This window comes from Cynocephalus volans, chromosome 8 (genome assembly GCF_027409185.1).
Source record: "Cynocephalus volans isolate mCynVol1 chromosome 8, mCynVol1.pri, whole genome shotgun sequence".
Lineage (NCBI taxonomy): Eukaryota > Metazoa > Chordata > Mammalia > Dermoptera > Cynocephalidae > Cynocephalus > Cynocephalus volans.
In genome coordinates, this window is record NC_084467.1 from 140,933,655 (window position 1) to 140,947,309 (window position 13,655).

The 13,655-nt window shown below is 40.3% G+C and overlaps 1 protein-coding gene across 1 annotated transcript in view; it reads right to left on the reverse strand.

The window, feature by feature from the left end:
* Positions 1-1,096: 1,096 nt before the first annotated feature.
* The window catches only part of LOC134383934 (tRNA-splicing endonuclease subunit Sen15-like), a 91,523-nt gene continuing 78,964 nt past the window's right edge, over positions 1,097-13,655 (reverse strand). Inside the window, exon 4 of the mRNA XM_063105463.1 lies at positions 1,097-1,197. Within this exon, the coding sequence (XP_062961533.1) occupies positions 1,098-1,197 (100 nt within the window). The 3' untranslated portion in view covers position 1,097. The remainder of the gene's footprint in view (positions 1,198-13,655) is intronic.

The window sequence follows — 13,655 nt, forward strand, 5'->3', positions numbered from 1 at the left end:
TTCATTTTGAGTAAATTCTATTTCTACATCTTCAAATTCACTAATCTTTTCTTCTACAGAGTCTAATCTGTTGTTAGTCACATCTAGTACACTTTTCATTTCAAATATTTTATTTTTCCACTATGGATGTTCTACTATATTCTTTTTTATATCTTAGGTCCATGTCTTTCTTTATATATGTAAACATTATATTAACATCTGTTCTATTATCTTATTACTTCCAGCATCTCTGTAATTTTTGGATCTGTTTCTATTCGTTGTCTTTTCTCCTATTAGAGGCCACATATTCCTTCTTCTGACACAGCTAGTAAAAGAAAGACATACTTGCCCTGGGCATTGTAAATCTTATATTGTTGAGTATCTTAATTTTGGTGTGTCCTTTTAGAACACTTGGGCTTTGTGTTATATACACTTAAGTCACTCTTGAACCAAAGTGATCTTCTTCAGGACTATTTTTAAGCTTTTCTGAGTAGTGCTAAAGTAGCCTTTACTCCAGGGGTAGTTTAGTCCTACTCTTAACTTCTGACCTCTTAGCAATCCCCACATAAATGTCCTAGGTGATCTCCAAGGATTCTCCACTCTAGCTGATCAGAGTTTGAACACCTTCATCTCTGTGCAAACTTATAACACCCCTGCATCCTTTGAACAGCTTTGTGAAATTTCAATCTATGCATGTGCAGCCCAGTAGTTAGCAAAGACTCAAGGGACCCACATGCTGATTTCTGTAGTTTTTGTATGTCTGTTTTGTTTTGTATTTTTTAGTTCTCTCCCTTCTGGAACTTCTTGGACATGTTTATAAAGTTCAATAAATTAAATTCATAAATGACCATTATTTTTTTTAACAGTATCCTATAACAAACAGCTAATCTTATCACCATCTAAATGATGGCATGCATTACTGTATTATTCATATTGATAACTTGTATATGTATATGTAAGTCAGTAAAGTAAGTGAAGAAATGAGTATTATTTCTTTGGTACTTGCCAGGTTATCTTATTTATTATCCAAGTAATAAAATACATTATCAGTTTCAGTCCTGCAGTATCACTTCATGCAGCTCAGTGACAATTTCTAGGTGGTAACAGCAGCTGTCAGTTCAAGCATTCTCTAACTCCAAGTACTTGCTCTTCCCTAGAGCAAGCCTAGACCCAGGCCACTTCAAGTAGCAGCATGTGCCCCATCTCAGTTTGTGCTCCCTGAAATCAGAATGTGAGAAAAGAATTTCAGTGCAAGTAGTTTATTTGGAAAGTGATTCCAGAAAGGACATTGAGGGAGTGGGAAAACAAAACAAGAAAGGGAGTAAAACCAATAAATTGTGAGTTAAAATAGGTTACCATTGTGGGTGATTGGGACTCAATACTTCTGGGATATTCTAAGAAAACACACTCAGAATCCCATTTACAGTAGCTAGCAAAGAAATAAAATATCCAGGAATAAACTCAACCAAAGAGGTAAAAGATCTCTACAGTGAAAACTACAAAATACTGATGAAAAAATTAAAGAGGACACAAAAAATTGGAAACATATTTCATGTTCATTGATTGGAAGAATTAATATTGTAAAAATGATCATACTACGGAAAGCATTCTACAGATTCAATGCAATTCTTATCAAAATACCAATGACATACTTCACAGAAATAGAAGACACATTACTAAAATTCATATGGACTCACAAAAGACCCTGAATAGCCAAAGTAATACTGAGCAAAAAGAATAAAGCTGGAGACATTACACTCCCTGACTTCAAAATGTACTACAAAGCTATTGTATCTATTGTAATCAAAACAGCATGGTACTGGCATAAAAACAGACACATATACCAGTGGAACAGAATAGAGAACTCAGAAATAAACCCACACATCTACAGCCAACCAATCTTTGCAAAGGCACTAAGAATATACATTGGTGAAATGACAGAATTTTCAATAAACAGTGCTAGGAAAACTGGATGTCCATGAGTAGAAGAAAGAAATTAGACCTCTATCTCTCACCATTTTCCAAAATCAAATCAAAATGGATCAGAGACTTAAAAGTAGGATTGAACTATAAGACTTCTAGAAGGAAAAACTGGGGGAATGCTTCAGTACATAGGACTGGGCAAAGATTTTACCTCAAAAGCGCAGGCAACAAAAGCAAAACTAAACAAATGGGATTATGTCAAACTAAAAAGCTTCTGCATAGCAAAAGACAGAATCAACAGAATGACAACCAGCAGAATGGAGAAAACATCTGCAAACTATCCATCTGACAAGGGATTAATATCCAGAATATACAAGGAACACAAACAACTCAATAGTAAAAAAACCACATAATTCAATTAAGAAATGGGCAAATGAGCCAAATAGACATATCTCAATAGAAGACATACAAATGGTCAACAAGTATATAAAAAAATGCTCAACATCACTAATCATCAGGGAAATGCAAATCAAAGCTTCAATGAGATACCATCTTACCCTAGTTAGAATGGCTATTATCAAAAATACAAAAAATAACAAAGCTAATGAAGATGTGGAGAAAGAGGAACTCATACACCGTTGGTCAGAATATAAATTAGTACAGTTGTTATGGAAAACTGTATAAAGTTTCCTTGAAAAACTAAAAATATAACTACTATGTATGTGACCCAGAAATCTCACTACTCATTATTTATCCAAAGGAAAAGAAATTAGCATCCCCAAAAGATCCCTGCATCTCCATGTCTACTGCAGCACATTCACAATAGCCAAGATATGGAATCAACCTAGGCGCCCATTGAAAGATTAATGGGTAAAGAAAATGTGGTATATATACACAATGAAATACTAGTCAGCCATGAAAAAGAATGAAATCCTCTCATTTGCAGCAACATGGATGAGCCTGGAAGATGTTGTATTAAGTGAAAGAAGTCAGGTAAAGAAAAATAAATACTGCATGTTCTCACTCACAGGTGGGAGCTAAAAATAAATAAATACATAAATTGAAGTTTTAGAAGTAGAAAGTAGAATTGTGGTTACTAGAGGCTGGGAAGGGGAGGGGGGAAGGTGAATAGTGAGAGGTTGGTTAATGGACATTAAATTACAGCTAGACAGTAAAAATAAGTTCTAGTGAAGTACAGTAGTACGAGGCATCTATAATTAACGATAATTTATTGTATGTTCTCAGATGGCTAGAAGAGAGGAGCTCAAATGTCTTCATCACAAAGAAATAATGCTAATTACCTTGATTTGATCATTCCACATTGTATGCGTGTACTGAAATATAACTCTGTACCCCATAAATGTCTACAATCAATATGTGCCAATTAAAAAAATAAACAAATTCCTTTAAAAGAAAAAAAGCACGAGTCGCCTGAGGGAAGAGAAAGCTAAATTATTGGCTTGCTGGCTCCCATCCCGCAAGGGCTGAGGGCTGCCCCTGGAGCGTCATCTCCCTGGCTCTGCTGGCCTGCCGCACTCCTTGCAGCATCCAGAAGCATGGCCAAAGCTAGGCCTGCAGCGAGACAGTGCCCTCAGGCAGAGTCACAGGAAGCCATGAGAGCCTGTGGGAAACACTGGCAGGTGACCTCCAGGAGAAGTGGAGGGGATGTGGGTGCAGTATCGACAGAGCCCCCTTTCCTTGGAAACAGGAACTCACTGAAATCTCCTCTTCTGTTTACCCCAGTCAAGCCCACCAACATCAATGTCACAAAAGGAGAAGGTTCACAGAAGTCAGGAGCTCACTAATGGAAGCTTGGCCCTGCACGATACTGGGGGGTGAGGAGAGAGACAGAACAGTTGCTAACAGTTGCTGAATGGGCAAAGGGTAAAGAAACAGTCTGTAGCAAACCAGACTTTTGGCCTCTTCAGCAAATTCCTTCCCTGGACTGTCTGTCCGTGTGGCGTGAGGTCTGTGATGCAGCCGGGTCTCCCTGGCAGTCAGCCTCGCGGCTATAGTGTTTCAGTTAGAACTGGGTATGTGTGGTGCGTGTGATTTTTTTTAAGAAATACAGCCCTTAAGTCTGTTCCCAGAGTATAGTTGTAGCCACTGTGCTCTCAGTTCTACAGGTTTTTCCCCAAAGGAAGTGAAGAAAGGGAAAAAAAAAAAAAGGCTTCCCATAACATACAGGTGGCACGGGGACTCTAACCAAGTCAGCAGAGATTTACACGACCTCAGTGCTCACCTCATTTTAATACCTGAAAGAACCCTACCCAAACCAAAGCAATTGCGTCACCCTTTTATCATTAATTTTAATTTTGAAGTGAATCCTTAGATAAACAGTTGTCAGGATCAATCAATATGAAGGCAGGGTCAGGGGCCCCATGAAGAGTAATTCTATGAATACAGTCACTCCCACCATAGCCAAGTCATGAAGTTCCTTGATAGGAGAGATGCCTTTATTTCTGCAATGAGAGGTAAATCTTAATTACAAGTAGTCCTGTGACAGGTAGTAATCTGATTTAACTTAGTTCATTTATTTATTCAACAGTGTCAGGCACTGTTTGAGATGCTGAAGGTATTATAGTGAATAAAATAACCACCGTTCTTGCCATCATGTGGCTTATATTTAACAGGGAGGGACCAACAATAAACAATTAATCATATGATAATCCAGCAGTCATAATTGCTAGGGCTCACAGTAAATCTACATACAGGGGATCAGGAATGCAGAAATGATGGGTCGTTATTTATATTAGGTGGCTTCTCTAATCAGGTGACTTTTGAGCACAGTCCTAAAGTAAGAGAAGATGCCAGTCACACGTATATCTGGGGAAGAGTGTCCCAGACTGAGAGATAGGATGTGCAAAGACCCTGAGGTAGGGACATGACTGATAAGCTCAAGAACAGCAAGAAAACCAAGAGCAAATAAACTAAGAGAAGTTGTAGGGGACGGAGTCAGAGGGATAGTTGGGTAAGGTTATGGAACCTGCAAAGCACAGAGTCTACGAACCATTGAAGGAATTTAGTTATCGACTGAGTGACATATGAAGCTACTTGAGGATTTTTTTTTATTGAGTCATAATTGATTATACATATTTTTGGGATTCAATGTTGACATATGTGGATCAAATCAATATTACTAGAATGTATATTTATACAAATTATACTATTCTTTATGCCCCTTGTCCAATCTCTCCCTATCGGCCCTTTCTCTTCCCCATCCCACCACTGATAACCCTGGATTTCTTCTCTCCTTCTGAAAGAGTAATGGTTACTCTGTTGATTTGTTGCCTAGATGATCTGTCCAATGCTGAGAGGTGCGTTCAGGTCCCCCAATATTATCACAGAGCAGATGCTTCTTCTGTCACTCTGGAATGGGCTTTGTGGAGAGAGACATCCTCTTTTTTCTTTGCTCTCTGCTGCTGACTCGCCTTGTGTCAATGAAATCCAGTGGGTGGTGGACCATTTGCGTGGTGGTTGTGATGTGTAGCCACTTTTGCAGCAGCCGTGGTTACTGAGGTGCCTCTGATGGGCCACCCACATGGAAGTGATGTTTTTGGCATGCTCCTTGGTGCTGGTGGTATGCCTGGTTGTGTGTGTGTGGGGGGGGGTCTGGTCCCCAGCTCTGAGCCCTGGGCCCCTGGGCAGGGCCCCGAGGTGCTGGCAGTGCACCGAGCCTCAGGTCCCCAGATCACTGGAGGATTTTGATTCATAATTTCAAAAGATCACTCTAGGTGCTATAGTAGGACAGGGTGGAGATGGTGAGAAGGCATTGAATTGTGGATATATGTTGATAGTAGAGCTACAGAATTTGTAGAGAGAAGTCAAGGATGACTCCAAGACTCTTCACCTAAACAACTGGAAGCATGGAGTTGCCATTTACTGACGTGTGGAAGACTGTGGGAAAAGAAGGTTTGGTAGGTGAAATCACACTTTTGGTTTTGGTCATACTAAGCTTCAAATGTCTCTTAGATATTGCTGTGGTCTGAATGTTTGTGTCCCCCAAATTCATGTATTGAAACTTAATTGTCAATGTGACAGTATTAAAGGTGGGGCCTTTGGAAGGTGATTAGGTCACGAGGATTTCATCCTTATGAATGGGATTAGTGCCCTTATAAAACAGGCCTGAGGGAGCTTTTTTGCTCCTTCCCAATGTGAGGACACAGAAGGTGCCATCTATGGGCACAGTCCCTCACCAGACACCAAATCTGCTGGTGCCTTGATCTTGAACTCCACAGCCTCCAGAACTGTGAAAAATACATGTCTGTTGTTATAAATTACCCAGTCTAAGGTATTTTGTTATAGCAGCCTGAACACACTAAGCCAGACATCCCAGTGTCAATGTCAAGTAGGCAACTGAATATATGAGTCTGGAGCTCTAGACAAAGTCCTGACTGCAAATATAAATTAAGAAATCACATTTATTTTATTTTATTTTTTTTGGATTCACTCCTTTTTAAAAAATTAATATATATATTTTTTTACATTCTGTGATGATGTTGCAGAGCAGTTGGGAGGGAGGAGGAGGGGGGAAGGGGAAGGAAATGGGATGGAAGAAGGAGGAAGGAGGAGGGGCGGGATTGAGGCTTGTGGCACCCCCCTCATTCCCACAGGGGAGACCAGGGGGCTTACAGTAGTGGCTTGGTCATTGCCAGGCTGGGTGCGTGTCAGAGGGGTGTGGCAAAAGCCCTCACCTCCCACCACTCCAGCCTGGGAACCCAGGGACCTCCTTGCTGTGGCTCGGTGGTCCTCACTGGGCTGTTTGCACGTGTTTGGGAGGTGTGGTGAGGCCCTTGACCCCTCACTGCCCCAGCTTGGGAGAGCCCAGGGTGCTTCCTGTGGAAGCTCAGTGGTTGTTGCTGGGGTGGTTGCACATGTCAGGGGGTGTGGCTGAGGCCCTAGGTACCCACCCTCAGGACTGGTTGCGAGTGTTGGGGGGCATTGCAGAGGCCCCCACCCTTCCCCCCTTTCTGTCTTGGTAACCCAGGGGACTTAGAGTCATTCTAGGTGTTATAGGTGTTCTTTGGTGAAAGGAGACATTTAGTAGTTAATATCAAACTGGTTGTGGGTACTTTGTTTTTTCTTTCAGTTCTGTATTGTATTATTTGCTGTTCCCACCACTTAAACTCTGCACTGGAACTAATTTGTTGTCCTTTGCTTACTTCTAAAACGGGGGGACTTCCTGTGGGGACCAGCACTTGAGCCCTGTGGATGAGCTAAATTGCTGCTTTCTGCTGATTCCCTGGGAAAGGCTTTTTGTGCAGATCAGGTTTTAATGGTTGACTTTATAGGTGCTTCTGGCTCTTTGGAACTCTGGTCTGGGCCTGAGTCTTCTTAGCAAACTGCACCCCTGCAGTTCTATATTCCTGACTAGTCTCCTCTTAGTGGTCATATGCTGATTGGGGGACAGATCAGTTGTCCTTGCTGTGCTCCAGTGTTCTCCCAGTGGCCTGTCTCCCCCATGATCCATGCTCCAACCATTTCCCATGGGATGGGCTGTGCACTGGTCCCTTGCGATGACTCACCAGCCCCTGAGTGGCTCCTTTTTCTTCAGTTGTTCTGGCTCCTCACTCCTGGTAGTGGTCTGGCTGGCCTGGGGGCCACCAAAGCCCTCTTCTCCCCTGCTGCCTCCAAGCAACTTAATCTGACAGGCACAGCAGTGGCTTTTGCCAGCTCCTGCTCCATGCACTCAGCAGCTCCAGCCTTGAAGTGGCCGGGGCTGGAAACTGTCAGAGCGGTTCTTTTATTCTCTTGTCATGGCTTCTCCTGCCTTCATGTACTCTGTACGTCTCTCCTGCTCTTCCCCTGAGCTCTAGCAGGCCCAGCTTGGCTGTTGTTGCTTTTTTATAGCTGTAAATTGGTTGATTTGTGGGAGAGAGTGATGCTGGGAACTGTCTATTCCACCATATTTACTGGAAGAATCCAAGAAGTCATATTTAAAGCTTTGCAACTAGAAGGAGTCACCAAGAGAGTGAATGAAGTTATGAAAGAGAAGAGGCCTAATGACCGAGCCCTGGGCACTGCCGTTTTTAGAGCCAGGGAAAAGGGAAGGAACCAGTAAAAGAGACAGTGAAGTAGCAGCCTCTGAGGCAGAAGGAAATTCAGCAGAGAGTAGTGCCCAAGATGCCAAGGGAAGAAAATATTTCTGGGGAGAAAGGGAGAGAGGGATCAATTATGTCAAATGCTGCTGATGGGACAAGTAAGGGGAAGATAGAAGATTCAACAGTGGCATCAATATCACTTGGATGTTAGTGACCTTGACAAGTAAGGGGTAAATGACTGACATAGGATCTTCTCCTGAAAGTTGGCTTCTGTATGAGTAAAGGGAATTGAGAACCCAACATGTAGTCAAGAGAAAGAAGATGAAGAATTTATGAAGAGAGATGTCTGAAGACAAATAAACCAAAGTTCCATGACCGTATGCGAGATCTCGCACTTTCCTGGCCTCAGTACTGAGTACTGCCAGGTGAGAGGTTGGTCTTGATCCTGTTTTCTCTTCTGAATAACGGGAACAGTAGTTGCAGGGTTAAGATTGGAATTCAATGAGTTAAAACATGAAATTTTAAAATACTTCATGGACATAGTAAGTTTTTAATAAATGTTTGCTATGATAATTGTACGATCATCATCATGTTCAATATTCTTCTCTTTAGTTTGGAAATTTCATGACTCCATATCATCGCCATCTTGCTAAGAACCAACCATCCCTGATGGCTAGTTCTACCGTGGTACTGCAGCAGTAGGGCAGATTTGCTTCCTGCCCAAATGTTAGTCATGGCTTCCTTGTAGTCTTCTCAATAAGAGGCAATTTTAGATCAAAGTAAAGTAGGTTAAAAAAGGGAGTTGGTAATGCTTTTCCCTTAGGTGAGTGGTCCTGTATTGATAACTGTGGATTGGTAGATACAGCAGGCTATAGTACTAGGGCTCTAATTGTAGGTCTACTTGGCTTGAAATAAAACTCTCTTGGAAAACTGGTCTCTGAGTTTGCTGTGACTTTGGAATTAGCTGCTCTTTGCTTGGTTGTATTTGAAGTGTTTACACTTCCCTCTCCAGCTAAAATTGCTGGGCTGACTTGGTTTCACTGGACTTTATATTACACCAGAGTGATTAATCCACTTGGTCTTTACCAAAGCCAGCCAGCATCTAAGTATCACTTGTAATTTCCACATCCAGTGAAGAAATTCATCCTACCCTGGAGATTGTACTTGATAAATGTTCAATCCTTACTTACGGTGCACCTGGGACCTTAGGAATAACATCAAAATAGTGAGAGATTTTTGAAGTTAATTTTTTGCTGCCCGTATCCATTTTTCATATTTGAGGGACGGGATTTATGGATATTGGACTGGGATTGATAAAACTCAGAGGGAAAGAAAGGGCCAAGAGAAATTGACAACTAGTTGGTTTCTCACTGGATTTATCTATCTTCCCTCCCCTGAGGCAATGATGGCAGAATGGAACCAGGACAGAGCTGCCTCTGCACCAGGGTGCATAGTCTTGAGGTGTATGTTGCTGCAGACGAGTGAGGGGAGAAGCTTTTGACCAGCGTCCATTGTCCTGCATCCACTTTCCAGTCTCTTTGAGGGTGTGTGTGTGTGTGTGTGTGTGTGTGTGTGTGTGTGTGTGTGTGTGTGTGTGTGTGTGTGTGTGTGTGTTGAGTCAGATATCTTTATTTGTACTTTCCAGATGTGGAAATTGATGTGCAGAGAGAATTAGTACCTTTGTAAAGCTGTACAATGGGTAAATAATAAAGCCAGAAATTTAATTCAGGTCAGCCTAATCCCAGTCTGTATTCTTAAACCCTACTCAACACGGCCTCCAAATGCAATCTTACTTTTTCAATTATACAATTCAATGGATTTTAGTATATTCAAGAGTTGTGCATACATCACCACAATCAATTTTAGAACACTTTTATCACCAAATAGAAACCTTATACCCTATAGATATTACCTCCTAAAACTAATATCCACTCCGTAGGGAGCCACTAAATTACTTTCTTTCTGTCGATCTGCTTATGCTGGATATTTCATACAAATGGAGTCATACAATATTGGCCTTCTGTTACTGGCTTCTTTCAATTAGCATGTTTTCAAGGTTCATCTATGTTGTGGCATATTGCAGCATGTGTCAGTAATTCCATTTTATTGCCAATAATATCCCCTTGTATGGGCATACCACATTTTATTTATCCATCAGTTAACGGATATTTGCACTGTTTCCATCTTCTGGCTGCTATGAATAATGCTGCTGTGAGCTTTTGTAAAAAAGTTTTTGTGTGGATGTAAGTTTTGATTTCTCTTGGGTAAAAACCGAGAAGTAGAATTTCTGTATCATATATGGTAACTCTATCTTTAATATTTTGAAGTACTGCCAAACTATTTTATAAAGTGGCTGCACCATTTATATTCCCACCAGCAATGTACGAGGGTTTTCAGTTTCTCCACAGCTTCACCAACTCTTTTTATTATCTGTCTTTTTAATTCTAGCCATAATAGTGGGTATGAAGTGGTATCTCATTCTGATTTTGACTTGTATTTCCCTGTTAGCTAATGATATTGAGCATCTTTTCATTGCTTATTGGCCATTGATTATCTTCTTTGGAGAAATGTCTATTCAGACCTTTTGCCCAATTTTTTAAAAAAATTTTGTCAATACACATTATGGCCGATTATTGTTGCCCCTTACCAAAACCTCCCTCCCTCCCCCCCACCCCCCCAACAATGTCCACTCTGTTTGCTTGTCATATCAACTTCAAGTAATTGTGGTTGTTATATCTTCTCCCCCCCCCCCGGTTTTTTTGTCTGTGTGTGTGTGAATTATATATTAATTTTTAGCTCCCACCAATAAGTGAGAACATGTGGTATTTCTCTTTCTGTGCCTGACTTGTTTCACTTAATATAATTCTCTCAAGGTCCATCCATGTTGTTGCAAATGGCAGTATTTCATTCGTTTTTATAGCTGAGTAGTATTCCATTGTGTAGATGTACCACATTTTCCGTATCCACTCATCTGATGATGGACATTTGGGCTGGTTCCAACTCTTGGCTATTGTAAAGAGTGCTGCGATGAACATTGGAGAGCAGGTATACCTTCGACTTGATGATTTCCATTCCTCTGGGTATATTCCCAACAGTGGGATAGCTGGGTCGTATGGTAGATCTATCTGCAATTGTTTGAGGAACCTCCATACCATTTTCCATAGAGGCTGCACCATTTTGCAGTCCCACCAACAATGGATGAGAGTTCCTTTTTCTCTGTAACCTCGCCAGCATTTATCGTTCATAGTCTTTTGGATATTAGCCATCCTAACTGGGGTTAGATGGTATCTCAGTGTGGTTTTGATTTGTATTTCCCGGATGCTGAGTGATGTTGAGCATTTTTTCATATGTCTGTTGGCCATTTGGATATCTTCTTTAGAGAAATGCCTACTTAGCTCTTTTGCCCATTTTTTAATTGGGTTGCTTGTTTTCTTCTTGTAAAGTTGTTTGAGTTCCTTATATATTCTGGATATTAATCCTTTGTCAGATGTATATTTTGCAAATATTTTCTCCCACTCTGTTGGTTGTCTGTTCACTCTGTTAATTGTTTCTTTTGCTGTGCAGAAGCTTTTTAGTTTGATATAATCCCATTTGTTTATTTTTCCTTTGGTTGCCCGTGCTTTTGGGGTCGTATTCATGAAATCTGTGTCCAGTCCTATTTCCTGAAGTGTTTCTCCTATGTTTTCTTTAAGAAGTTTTACTGTTTCAGGGTGTATATTTAAATCCTTAATCCATTTTGAGTTGATTTTAGTATACGGTGAGAGGTATGGATCTAGTTTCATTCTCCTGCATATGGATATCCAGTTATCCCAGCACCATATGCTGAAGAGGCAGTCCCTTCCCCAGTGAATAGGCTTGGTGCCTTTGTCAAAGATCAGATGGCAGTAAGTGTGTGGGTTGATTTCTGGATTCTCTATTCTATTCCATTGATCAGTGTGTCTGTTTTTATGCCAGTACCATACTGTTTTGGTTATTATAGCTTTGTAGTATAGTTTAAAGTCAGGTAGTGTTATGCCTCCACCTTAATTTTTTTTGCTCGGCGTTGCTTTGGCTATGCGTGGTCTTTTGTTATTCCATATAAATGTCTGGATAGTTTTTTCCATTTCTGAGAAAAATGACATTGGAATTTTGATGAGGATTGCATTAAATTTGTATATCACTTTGGGTAGTATGGACATTTTCACTATGTTGATTCTTCCAATCCAAGAGCATGGGATATCTTTCCATCTTCTTGTATCCTCTCTAATTTCTCTCAGCAGTGGTTTGTAGTTCTCATTATAGAGATTTTTCACCTCCTTGGTTAACTCAATTCCTAAGTATTTTATTTTTGGGCTGGCTATTGTAAATGGGCAGGCTTTCTTGATTTCTCATTCTGCATGTTCACTATTGGAGAAAAGAAATGCTACTGATTTTTGCATGTTGATTTTGTATCCTGCTACTGTGCTGAAATCATTTATCACCTCCAAGGGTTTTTTTGTAGAGGCTTTAGGCTGTTCGATATATAGGATCATGTCATCTGCAAACAGGGACAGTTTGACTTCATCTTTTCCAATCTGGATGCCCTTTATTTCCTTCTCTTCTCTGATTGCTCTGGCTAGTACTTCCAACACTATGTTGAATAGGAGTGGTGAGAGTGGGCATGCTTGTCTAGTTCCTGTTCTTAAAGGAAAAGCTTTCAGCTTTTCCCCATTCAGGATGATATTGGCAGTGGGTTTGGCATATATGGCTTTAATTATGTTGAGATACTTTCCCTCTATACCTAACTTATAGAGGGTCTTTGTCATGAATGAGTGCTGAATTTTATCAAATGCTTTTTCAGCATCTATAGAGATGATCATATGGTCCTTGTGTTTGACTTTATTAATATGGTGTATCACATTTATTGATTTGCATATGTTGAACCAACCTTGCATCCCTGGGATGAATCCCACTTGATCGTGGTGGATAATTTTATGTATGTGTTGCTGTATTCTGTTTGCTAGTATTTTAGTGAGGATTTTTGCTTCTATATTCATCAAGGATATTGGCCTGTAGTTTTCTTTTTTGGTTATATCGTTACCTGGTTTTGGTATCAGGATGATGTTTGCTTCATAGAATGAGTTTGGGAGATTTGCGTCTGTTTCAATCTTTTGGAACAGTTTGTAAAGAATCGGTGTCAATTCCTCTTTGAATGTTTGGTAAAATTCTGCTGTGAATCCATCTGGTGCTGGGCTTTTCTTTGTTGGGAGCCTTCTGATAACAGCTTCAATCTCCTTTATTGCTATTGGTCTGTTCAGATTTTCTACGTCTTCATGGCTCGTTTTTGGGAGCTTGTGTGTGTCCAGAAATTTATCCATTTCCTCCAGATTTTCAAACTTGTTGGCGTATAGTTGTTTATGGTAGTCTCGAATGATTCCTTGTATTTCAGATAAATCAGTTGTAATATCGCCTGTTTCATTTCTAATTTTTGTTATTTGAGTCTTCTCTCTTCTTTTTTTAGTTAGCCATGCTAATGGTTTGTCAATTTTATTTATCTTTTCAAAAAACCAACTTTTTGATTCATTGATCTTTTGTATTGTTTTTTGGGTTTCAATTTCATTAACTTCTGCTCTGATCTTAATGATTTCTTTCCGTCTGCTAACTTTAGGTTTGGATTGTTCTTGTTTTTCTAGTTCTTTAAGGTGAAGTGTTAGGTTGTTCACTTGCCATCTTTCCATTCTTCTGAGGTGAGCA